Source organism: Elephantulus edwardii, unplaced genomic scaffold (assembly GCF_000299155.1).
Source record: "Elephantulus edwardii isolate Elephantulus edwardi_28Jun2011 unplaced genomic scaffold, EleEdw1.0 scaffold00315, whole genome shotgun sequence".
Lineage (NCBI taxonomy): Eukaryota > Metazoa > Chordata > Mammalia > Macroscelidea > Macroscelididae > Elephantulus > Elephantulus edwardii.
The window spans coordinates 1,867,830-1,879,991 of NW_006400065.1; the positions used below are offsets into that span (position 1 = coordinate 1,867,830).

Below are 12,162 nucleotides of genomic sequence, written 5' to 3' on the forward strand. Positions count from 1 at the left end.
TGTGTGTGTGTGTGTGTGTGTACCATCAAATCGGATCTGACTGGTACAGGAGGAGATTGTCCCTCCTTTTCCTGGCAGAGCATCTGGTGGATTTGAACTCCATCTTCTTTTAATGCTTCTTGTATTATTTAATATTCTGCCCAAAGCATTCTTAAGTATTACAACTTGAGGCTTGGATTTGTTCTGAGGGACTCCATTTTGTAACCAATATGTCATTTTAAAATATATATGTGCCTCTAGAGCAGTAAACTGAAAGCTGTGGGGAAAGGGAGAAAAGAGCCCCCACCCAAACATCAGCCAATCCTGTATCACCCTGTTTTCACGGGCTTTCCTTTGAACCAGCCAATCCTGTATCACCCTGTTTTCAAGGGCTTTCCCCTTTAAATAGGCAGGACAGCCCAGAATCGGGGCCGCGGCCATCTTCCCTGTTGTATGGGCACGGTTTGGAACGCGGCCCGGATTCGAATCTGAAATAAATTCCCTCTTGCCCTTGCATCGGTGTCGGCTCCTTGGTGACTTGGGGGGAACTGGATTTGGGGCATAACAGTTCTTCTGTTCCTTCAGCATAAAAAATGCCGAGCAAGTGTGGATCACAACTAACTGTGGCTGACTCTGAGAAAAATGGCACTGTGCTTATGTGAAACTTATACTTGGACCAGGAGGCAGTCGTGAGAACAGGGCAAGGAAATACTGCATGGTTCAAAATTGGGAAGGGTGTATGCCAGAGATGTGTCCTATCTCCATACCTTTTCAATCTAGATACTGAACAGATCATCAAGGAGGCTGGGCTCTATGAGGGGGAATGTGGCATCAGGATTGGAGGAAGACTCATCAACAACCTGTATTATGCAGATTACACAATCCTGCTTGCTAAAACTGAGGACCTGAAGTGCTCGCTGCAGAAGGTCAGAGACTGCAGCCTTCAATATGGACTGAAGCTCAACATCAAGAAAACAAAGATTCTCACCACAGGGTCGATTTGCAACATCAAGATAAGATGGCAAAGAGACTGAAATTGTTAACTGATTCAGTTTGCATGGCTCCACAATCAACAGTTTTGGTACCAGCATCCAGGCAAGTCTGCTATCAGGGACCTCTCCAAAGTATTGAAGAGCAATGATGTCAGTCTGGAGACTAAGGTGCTCCTGATCCAGGCCAAAGTCTTCACAATTATGTGCTATGCATCAGAGAACTGAACAATGAGTAAGGATGACAGAAGGAGAATTGATGCCTTTGAGCTGTGGTGCTGGCGAAGAATACTGAATATACATGGACTGCTAGGAGAACAAACAAGTTCATCCTGGAGAGGGTGAAGCCAGGCTGCTCCTTGGAGGCAAGGATTCTGAAGCTCCATCTGACATACTTTGGACATGTTGTAAGGAGGGACCAGTCTTTGGAGAGCGATGTCATGCTTGGGAGGGTGGAGGGACAGCATGAGATGGATCGATTCAGTGACATGGTAATGGGAGTAGGTGTATCAGAGACAGTGAGGTTGGCACAGGATAGAGCAGGGTTCAGAGCTGTTGTACATAGGGTCACTATGAGTTGCAGGGAACTTGACAATACAGGTACATAAAAACAACATCAGAAAAAAAAACCAACACAAAACCAACATCAGATGGTTGAACCGACTGCCTGAGAAGTGCCTTTCAGAGGTCCTGGGGAAGCGTGTGGACGCAAGTGTGACCGTGGCCTATGTATCTCGAGAAGCAACTGATGGAGGGGAATCTCAGTGGAAAACGTTTTCACCTCACAGAGAACAACCTCTTGCCATCATTCATGTCTGTTCCTACTCATGGTGACCCGACCCTCCGATGTTCAGAGTGGACCTGCTCCGTGGGGTGATTTTTGGGAAGGAGATTGCCAGGCCTTTCTTTCGAGGCATTTCTGGATGGACTCGTTTCCAAGCTCTTGTTCAGCAGCTTGGTGTGTTAACTTTCGGCATCTCCCAGGGGCTCCCACTGGCACCATAGAGGGGAAAAAATAACAACAACAACAGCACAACTTCTCAAATTGCAACTGCCCTGAGGGTCTAGAGAAGGATCCTGTCAAGGCTGCCCCAAAGGGGATCCCCGAGTCTTGTCCAATCCCATGACCCATGAATGCATCAGAAAAGTGCTAAGCCAGGGAAGCAAAGGCTCTGTCATGCTGTGTGACCCTGGGCTGGTCTCTTTGCCCCTCTGATCCTCCGCTTCCTCATCACACATGCTCACTGCCCCTCAGTCTGAGATTTCTCATCACAACCGCTAGAAACCCTACAGAGTGCATTTCTAGCCTGAAACACATGAAGCCAGAATTGACTGGAAGGCAAAGGATCGGCCTGCTTGTTTTGAGTTCCTGGGAGCTGAGGCGATCTTGGTAGCGCACTGGATTAAGCACTTGGTTCACCAATCAAAAGCTATTTAAATGCACCAGTCACTCTGCACTCTTGGCACCAGAAGTCAGGAAATAAAAAGATAAATTGCATTAGGTAAATCTGCTGTTAGGGACCTTGCCAGAGTATTAAGAAGCAATGATGTCAGTCTAGAGACTAAGGTGCACCTGATTTTTCTTTGCAATTACTTGCTATGCATCAGAGAGCTGGACAATGGCTAAGGATGACAGAAGAAGAATCAATGCCTTTAAGAATCAATGCCTTTGAGTTATGGTGCTGGAGAAGAGTCTTGAACATACCATGGACTGCCAAGAAAAACAAATAGGTCTGTCTGGGAGAGGGTGAAACCAAGCTTCTCCTTAGGGGCTAGGATTTTGAAGCTCCGTCTCACATACTTTGGGCATGTGGCCAGGAGGGACTAATCCTTGGAGAAGGATATCATGCTTGGAGGGACGGCACCGAAGAGGGTGAGATGGATTGATACAGGAAGTGGAGCAATAAGGCTTGGTGTGTTGGAGTCAGTGAGACTGGCTCAGGACAGGGCAGGCTTCAGAGCTACTGTACATAGGGTCGCTATGGGTCACAGATGACTTGACAGCATGTAACACCAACAAGTCACTCTGCAGGAGTCTGCTTCCATAAACAACTACAACTTTGGAAGTTCTACCAGGGCAGGCTTACCAGGCCCTGCCAGCTTGCTCTGGCTTGGCATTCATCTGACAGCAGTGAGTTTTGGATTGATTTGGGTTTTTCCTTGATGTTCCCCTGAGACCATGGTCCTCAGGCTGTAGGACCCTTAACTCTTTCTCTCAGGGTATTTGACTGTGATTAAGAAGTTTATATAACTTAGCCCACCCCCCAGTGCCCGTTGGCTCTGCCCTGGGTGTAGGTATATTTACAGCATATATTAATACGAGTGTGACATGAGGCTGCCGAAACCACGGAGAGTCAGGAGCATGGCCCTCTCCAGCTTCCCAGATCTGTTCATCGTGATGACAGTGGGCTTTGGGGACTGAATGAGGGTGTCAGCCCAGGGGGGATTCCTGAAAGGGGTCCTCCTAATCCCTGCCTATCCTGGTGGACTGCCCTCCCTCCCTCCCTCTTGAAGGTCTTTGAAGGGGCTTCCCCAGCTGGAAGGGTCTGAGCAGTGCGTACCTGCCAATGGCGTAGGTATAAGCCCCGGGCCAGAGATTGGAGCGCACCACGGCCAGCGAGTACTGCGAGGAGAAACTGCAGGACAGGTGAGCAGTCCAGGGCGAAAGGTGCATGATTTCTGCGGGCAGAAGGGCAATAAAGCCAAGGGGTCGGAAACCCTTCTGGGCCTGCCTCCCCTAGGTCCACAGAAGGAGGTGAAGAGAAAGAGCGAAAGTTCGTTCTCAGCTTAGAGCACTAGCTTATGTGCTCTGGCATCCTCCCCCGGCTGAGCCTCAGTGGGTGTACCTGTGAAATGGGTGCAGCCTACTTTTTGCAGGGTGAACACGAGGCCTGCTGATGACATGTACTTGCCACAGTGGCTGGTGGCACAAGAGGAGAAGTGTGAGGCTGTTAACAGAAAGACTGGCTCCCTGAACCCACCAGCAGCTGGGAGAAAGATGGGAAGTCTCCTGTTTAAGACTGACAGGCTCAGGAACCCGATGGACAGTGGCCATGGTTCTCAATCACCTCAATGGCAGGGAGTTTGGTTCTGGGCTGGCCGTCATGCCTGGCACCCAGTGTGACCCCCCCAAAAGGAGGCGGTCGTATTTCTTACTCGTACATTCACCACACACTTGGGCCACAGGCAGCTGCCAGGCTCTCAGAATTCTGAGTTCAAAACCAGCTCCTCCAGCTCTCCTTCAGATGCCTGAAGCCCCACCCACAGGAAACCCCTGTCCCTTCACTTACAGTCCATGTCGAGGGCCGTCTGCTCTGGGGGCCCTTCTGAACCACAACTCCCTCCACCCTGGCCCTTGTGGAGCCTTATAAGGTGACATACTACGTCTACAGTGTTGCCATGTGCCAGACACTGCTCACCACGCCCGTGTGAGGGAGGCACTGACATGATACCCATTTTACAGATGAGGAAACAGTGGAGGCCTCAGAAGTTTTGGAAAAGGGAACACCAAGCACTATCTTTCGGGTGGATGGGTGGCTGGCTCGGTGGAAGAATGAACGAGTGAACGTCATTTAATAAAGGGCCTTTGATGTTGTGCCACTGAGTGGGAATGAACTCACAGCCGACCCTGCAGTGGGTTTTCTGAGGCTGTAAATCACTCGGGAGGAGACTGCCCATTTTTCTCCCTTAGAGCAGGTGGTAGATTTGAATTGCTTGCCTTTGAGTTGGCAGTGCAACTTTTTACCCACTAGGCCACCAGAGCTTCCAGGGACTAACAGAAACTAAATGTTTGATATTAATTAAGGACTCACATCTAAACGACCTGCTGGGGACACTGAGGCCCAGAAGATCAGATGAAACCAGCTGACCCCAGACTATCGTGCAAACCCATGAGCCCCCACCCTGTCAGAGGTATGCAGGATGACGGGGTGCAGAGTGAGGATGATGGTTACCTGCATCTTCTGAGAGTGGTGTCAGGAGTGGGGGACCAACCTCCTGCTCCATCTCCTCCATCCCCTCATCCGCCTTTTCTTCCTCTTCCCCCAGTTCCTCCTCTTCCTCTGTCTTCTGCAGAGGATTCACCCAGGTGCATCGGCCCTGGAGGGAGGGAGATGGTCACAGGCATCTCACTGGGGACACAGCCCAGCCTGGACCCGGGGTGGGGGGCAGGTGGAGGGCCAGGCAGGATCCAGGGGCACTGGTCCTGTCATTGTGGGAGCAGGGGTGGGCGGGAGCAACAAGTTCAGTCACACAGGGAGTGGGCAGGGAGAGAGGGGAACTGAGAGCCCCTTCATATGATGACAAGAGCCGGGAGTGTGGGAGTTCCTGCCTTCTGGTGGCCACATGACCTCGAGAAAGTGGCTTCTCCCAGTTATGCATCCATTCATTTAATGATTCTTTTGTCAAATCATCCACGAGCACCGACTAAAGGCAAAAGGAAGTCTGGTGGCACGCTGCCTTACACATTGCACTGCTACCTGAAAGGTTGGCAGTTCAAATCTACCATCTGCTCTATGTGAGAAAGAGGAGGTGGTCTCCTCCTGCAAAGATTTACAGCCTCAGATCCCCTACGGAGGGTCTCTATGAGCTGGGATCAATCCAAAGACAGTGGCTTTGGGTTTTAGTATGGGCAGGAACTACCCCAGATGCTGGTATACATCGTGGAGGAAACAGACACCCCCAAATCTCTGCTCTTGTGGAGCTGACATTTGGCAGTCCATGTGAGTGCTGGTTGGCTTCTCCGTGCCCTGGGGATGTCACAGCACCTCTGTGGGATGTTGGTGAGTCACAGGAGAAAGCAAAGGGACAAAGGGTGATGATTGTAAGTGCTGAGAATGTAACGACTCCAGTTTCATCAACAGTGAAATGGATTCAAGATTGCAGCTGTTAGTCATGCTTCAAGCTTGGACATAAACTGACTCCTGTGATTTAACTTGGTAACAATAAACAGGCCTAGGAGGTGAACAGTAACCCCACAGAGGCCTTCCTTGCTCAGAATAACCAATCACATTTAAAAACAAAAAAAGGCAGCATTCTCAGGCAGGAAAGGAGAGGACAGAAGGATGAATGGAAATGAGAGTCACAGGGAGGAAGTGGGAAGAGTGGGAATATAGTGTGGGAACTGCAAGAAATGTCACAAAACCAAATGTACATCAACAACTGAACAGAAAACCAATTTTACTCTCTAAATGTTCTCAAATCACAATTTCAAAAAGAAAGGAAAAAACTGCCAAGTAATCAAATAATCAAACAAAACCCCCCCAAACAGCCCATACAATCAATCAAATGGGAATGAGGGGGGAAGGTGGACAGGGAGAAAAGGGCAACAATGAAGGAATGGAAATTCAAAGTCTCTGTAAACTTTCATTAAAATTAATAAGAAAATAAAGACATTCTTAAAAAAAGGAAAAAGAAACGGGAATGAAACCTGAGCTATCTCCAACATGACATCGCAGGGTCAAGACAGTGCTAATTGAGTTAACAAGTGTGCGCAAGGAAGCACGGCCAAGGATGAGGAAACGGACAAAGCCAAGCTTGGGTATATGCCAGGCACCCAGGAAATGCAGATCTTATCCATAATCCACAAAGTTCTGAAAACAAAAGTAGTGTCTTCTGTTTTCACAGTGTATTTGGCAGCAGCTCTCAGCTGAGCTAATGAGAGGTTCTTTTTCTGTAGAAACCACACAGTGCTTGGATGCTGCTGTGGCTGCAGCTTCAGGCTTTAGGCTTTACGTGTGTGATGGAACGTGGAGAGCGCACTGGTGAGGCAGGGAGCTGCTGAGTGAAGGGCGGCAGTCAGTGGCAGTCAGCTTCCCTGGAAGGCCACTGGGCTCCGTCATCTTTTTAAGATAGTAAAATAGCTATACTCTTTTTTTTTTTTTTAAATTTTTTTTATTTTGTGTGAGTGTACCGTCAAATCAGATCTGACTGGTACAGGAGGATATTGCGCCTCCTTGTCCGGCAGAGCGTCTGGTGGATTCGAACCATGTTCCTCTGGGATTGCAGTGCAGCTTCTTGCCACTAGGCCACCAGAGCTCCCCCAAATATCTATACTCTTGTGTACCAGCAGGTCAGATCGGCATAGGAGGAGATTGCACCTCTTTCGAAGATTGCTCCTCCTTGCACCTGATTTGAACCAGCTTCGGGATTGCAGTGCAGCTTCTTGCCACTAGGCCACCAGAGCTCCCTATATATTTCTGTTGTTGTTAAGTTGCCATTGAGTCGCAGGCAACTCATAGTGACCCTATGAACAAAAGTCTGGACACAAGCTGTTGTGGAAGTGGATGCCACTCCTGCTTCCAAGCTTCTTTTAATCGGGGAGCTTCACCAAACACTGTCAACCATGGGTAACCATTCTCACATTTGACTCATCAGTGTCGCAGTGTTCAGCTTCACAGCAACCACGAGTTACCTCTGTACAGCATGTGTACACACCAGGGTTACACGACCTAGAAGAATAGCTTGCCACAATAGCCTGCCTCTGGAAACCCTATGAACCTGGAGAAAGGACGAAAGTTATACAGGAGGTGTCCAGGACTTACGTTCATAGGGTCGCTATGAGTCGCCCTCAGGCCTGCCTTTAATTGTTTTTGGTTAAACATTCTTCTAGGTCCCTATGTTTCTAGACTTTTAAAAACCAACGAAGAAGGTTATCTTTTGCTTTTCAAAGAGAGGAGCAAACTGGGGGTGGGGGAGGTAAAGAAAAAAGTGCAATAATGAATGAATGATAATCCAAAATCTCTGTAAATGTTCATTAAAATTAATAAAATTAAATTTAAAAAAAAACCCTCACCTGCCTTAAAAGGCTCTCTAGCAGGGGAGTGTCATCTATTGTTTTAGGTACCATCGAGTCATAGCATTACTATGAAAAACGGATCTACGCCCTGCCCTATCCCTCGCCATCTTCACGCCCACTGCTGCAGTCACTGAGTCAATCCCTATAGCTAAAAATCTTCCTCTCTTTCTCTAACCCTCCACTTCCCTTCCTCCATGATGCCTTTTCGTCCCAGGACCGGCCCTTAGGCAAAGATGGTGATTGCTAATTAGTACCTGTTTAGTGAAGGTCTCATTTAGTGGAGAATGGGGTTTTTTTGCTGCAAGCTACTTTCCAATCTATGCAACCATGTGTATGCAAAGAACAGGGTTGTCCAGGCTGGGATCTTTCAGAAGCAGGTCACCAGGCTTTTTTTCCAAGGCATCTCTGGGTGAGTTTGAAGTGCCAATATTTGATTGGTAGTCCAATGTTCCACTGGGCCAACTGGACGCATCAGCATGGATGGTGAAGAGATTGAGATACTTAACAGTTTTAATTAAGTTGGCTCCACAGTCAACACTCTTGGTAACAGCAGCCAGGAAATCAGGAGACGAATTGCATTGGGAAAGTCGGCTGTGAGGGACCTCTCAAGAGTACTGAAGAGCAACGATGTCAGGCTGGAGACTAAGGTGTGCCTGATCCGGGCTATAGTCTTCGCAATTATGTGCTATGCATCAGAGAGTTGGACAGTGAATAGGGTTGATAGAAAGAGGATTGATGTCTTTGAGCTGTGGTGCTGGAGAAGAGTGCTAAATATACCATGGACTGCTAGGAGAACAAACAGGTTTGTCTTGGAGAGGGTGAAGCCAGAGTGTTCCCTGGAGTCAAGGGTTCTGAAGCTTCGTCTGACATATTTTGGGCATGTTGCAAGGTGGGACTGGTCCTTGGAGAGGGACATCATGTTTGGCAGAGTGGAGGGACGGCACAGGAGAGGAAGACCTTTGGTGAGATGGATCGATTCTGTGACTGGAGCGGTGGGAATAAGTGTGTTTGAGATGGCTAGGTTGGCACAGGATAGAACAGCATTTAGAGCTCTTGTACATAGGGCCGCTATGAGTCGCAAGCGACTCGGTGGCACATAACAACAACAAGTCCAATGTTCAATTATTCAGACCACCTGGATACACCAAGGTGAGCTAGAACGGGCCAGAGGGCAGTGGGTCTGATTTTGCCTAATCTTCATGGAGGCTGACTGCCACCTTTCTCTACACAAGCAACTGGTCGGTTGGACCTGCTGACCTCTGGTTGGCAGCCTTGTGCTTTAAAAACTGCACCATCGCTCTTCCGGAGACACTGTGTAGAGGCATTCAAAATGGTCCAGCGTCTGACCTACCGTCGTAGGCTGTCCTACAACACAGCCTCTAACAAAACTAGGCTGTCCCGAACCCCTGGTAACAGAATTGTTTACCTTTATACCAAGAAGGTTGGAAAGGCACCAAAATCTGCATGTGGTGTGTGCCCGGGCCGACTAAGAGGGGTCCAAGCTGTGAGACCTGAAGTCCTCATGAGGTTGTCAAAAACAAAAAAGCATGTCAGCAGAGCTTATGGTGGCTCCATGTGTGCTAAGTGTGTCCGTGACAGGATCAAGCGTGCTTTCCTTATTGAGGAGCAGAAAATTGTTGTGAAAGTACTGAAGGCACAAGCACAAAGTCAGAAAGCTAAATAAAAAATAGTTCATGTTTAATAAATTCATAAATTTGTTCTATTAAAAAAAAAAACACAAAACTGCACCACCAGGACTCACTCCTTAATATGCTCACGACCCATCCGCTTTCCAAGGCCCTAACTCTTTACAAGAGGAAACTGCCTAGCTTTCCCCCACAGGCCTGCTGGTGGATTCAAACTGCTGATCTGTGAGTCAGTCGACTGATGCTTTACCGGCTGTGGCGCCAGAGCGCCTTCACTATTTCAGTCAGAACTGACTCAAAGCGGACACTGTAGCGGGTTTTCAGAGGCTGTAAATCACATGGGAAGAGACTGCCCGCCTCTGAGTTAGCACCATAACGCCTTCCCCATTTGGGGGCCAGCTGTCGGGTACTGTGGTAATGTGGATTCGGAATCGATTCATAGTTGACCCTCCAGATTTTCAGAGGCAGCAAATCGTACAGGAGGAGATTAACCTCTTTCTACCTCGGAGCATCTGGTGGATTGAACCTCCTGCCTTTGGGGTGACAGTGCGACTCCTCACCACTAAGCCACCAGAGCTCCCTATTTGCAAAGCCTCCCTGGGAATTCCTTTGAAGAAGGCCCCTGGGTTAGGACGGGGAGGCGCGCGCACGGGCGGGCTCGCTCACCTGTCGCAGGATGTGCTGGGTGTGGTGCACCCAGTTGGCCATGGAGTCCACCAGCTCGCCCACGGGGATGCCCTCGAAGTCCGGGTTTTCCTCGAACGACTCGCGCCCCGCGCCGCCCTCCTCCTCCTCGTCGCCCTCTTCCTCTCCAAACTGGTAGAAGCCCAGCGGGCTGATGTGCGTGGTGGCCGAGATGCGGGCGATCTGTGCGCGCAGGTAGTTGGCCTCGTTGCCCGGGAAGGGCGGGTAGCTGACCACCGGCGCGTCCAGGTAGCCGGTGAAGAACTTCCGGATCTTGCGCGCGTGCACGATCTGTGCCGGCGTCACGTGCGGCAGGCGCGTCCACGGCAGGCCCGGCTCGTTGCACACGAAGTACAGGTACTTGTTGGCGCCCGAGCGGCTCTCCTCCTTGGGGACCGTGGGTGGCGGCTTCCACGTAGGTTTGGGGACCTTGTCCACCGCCTTCTCCTCATCCTCCTCGTCCTCCTCCTCGTGCGCCTCCAGGAGGTCGCCGCCCTCCGTTGGCTCCTCTGCCTCCTCCTCTTCCTCGCCCTCCTCCTCGCCTTCCCGGAATTCCACCTCGGCCACCAGGTAGCTGCGCTTGAGGCCCAGGATCTTGCCCCAGAAGCGGCAGGTGAGGATGGGCTGCTGCTCCACCAGCTGCTTGAAGGCCAGGAAGATGCGGAAACTCTCATCCGAGCCCAGGCCGATGCCTGCCTGCTCGAAGTAGAAGGCCGTCTCCATGATGTTGGGCACAGGCGCATCCATCTGCAGCAGGTGGGATGAGAGGGACGCAGAGAGGAGGCTGACGCCCAGCTCTCTTAAACTGACTCGTCTACAGAGTTTAGAGAAACTACCAACAGAAAGGTTGGTAGTTCACATATATTAGTATCATGGAACCCAGCCACCTACTCAAGTGGTGGCCACAGAACCACTCTGGCCAGTGAGATGTAAGGGAATTCCCCGAGGGAAGTTAGGCCTTGATGGCTGGTGCGGCAGCAGCCATTTTTTCATTATGAAACGATAACCTCAAGGACCAAAAATCATCAAGATGAAGTGGGAAGAGCAAAGGGGAGAAAGGGCCGAGGATTCTTTGAGACCCCACAGAGATGCTGTCCAACTCTGGATTCTCTGCCGGTGGACACCCGGCTGCATGAGGTCACTTCACATCTGCTGCTCAGAGCATTTTAACCAACACTAAAGTCCATGAACATCAAACAACAATAACAATGACGACTACAAAGAGAGAGCTGTGTTGGCCTAGTGGAAAGGAAGCTATGCTACCAAGCTGAATGTGGGTGATTTTCATCTGTGGCCCTCGGCCAGGTTCAAATTGTTTTCCTGTCAAACATTCTTCTAGGTGGTATAGCACTGGTCTGTGTGTTGCTGTACAGAGGTAACTCGTGGTTGCTGTGATGCTGAAGACTGTGACAGTGATGTGCCAATCGTGGTAATGGGTACCCATGGTGGACAGTGTTGGCTGGAGCTTCCCGACTAAATCAAGCCTGGAAGCAGGAGCGGCATCCACTTCCGAAATGGCTTGCCTCTGGAAACTCTATGTATGAACAGTGCTCAGGCCGTTCGTTCATAGGGTCGCTATGAGTCGTCTTCGACTCGACGGCATCAAACAACAACAACAAAGTCCGTGAGTGGCATAAACAGTTTGAACTCCATCACTAACCTAAGCCTTGGTGGGTGAATGATACCCAGTGACACTGGCCATCTGGTTTCATGAAGACTACAGTCAGGAAAACAAATGGAGCTGTTCTCTGTACATAGGGTCACCAGGAGTCAGAATTGACAGCAAGGCCGTGGTTTGGCACTCTAGGCCTGTCTCCCTTGCTTCCTGGCTCCGTGCCCTCTGAGTCTCAGTTCCTTTCTCCATAAAAAGGGCAAAGTACCGCACTTGCCTCATAAGATTATGATTCCCAAGGGGGCTCTGGTGGCCTAGTGGCAAAAAGCTAAACTGCAATCCCAGACGTATGTGGTTCGAATCCATCAGATGCTCTGCTGGAGAAGGAGGGGCAGTCTCCCCCTGTACAAGTCAGATCCAATTTGGTGGTACACGCACAAAAATTAAAAAAGTTAT

At 49.8% G+C, this 12,162-nt stretch overlaps 1 protein-coding gene across 1 annotated transcript in view; it reads right to left on the reverse strand.

Annotated features, from left to right (window-relative positions):
* Window positions 1–12,162, reverse strand: part of RSPH6A (radial spoke head 6 homolog A (Chlamydomonas)) — a 23,161-nt gene that overhangs the window by 3,224 nt on the left and 7,775 nt on the right. The window contains exons 3-5 of the mRNA XM_006901274.1: window positions 10,077–10,841; window positions 4,922–5,066; window positions 3,530–3,647 (exon numbers count right to left, since the gene is read on the reverse strand). Coding sequence (XP_006901336.1) covers window positions 3,530–3,647; window positions 4,922–5,066; window positions 10,077–10,841 — 1,028 coding nt within the window. The remainder of the gene's footprint in view (window positions 1–3,529; window positions 3,648–4,921; window positions 5,067–10,076; window positions 10,842–12,162) is intronic.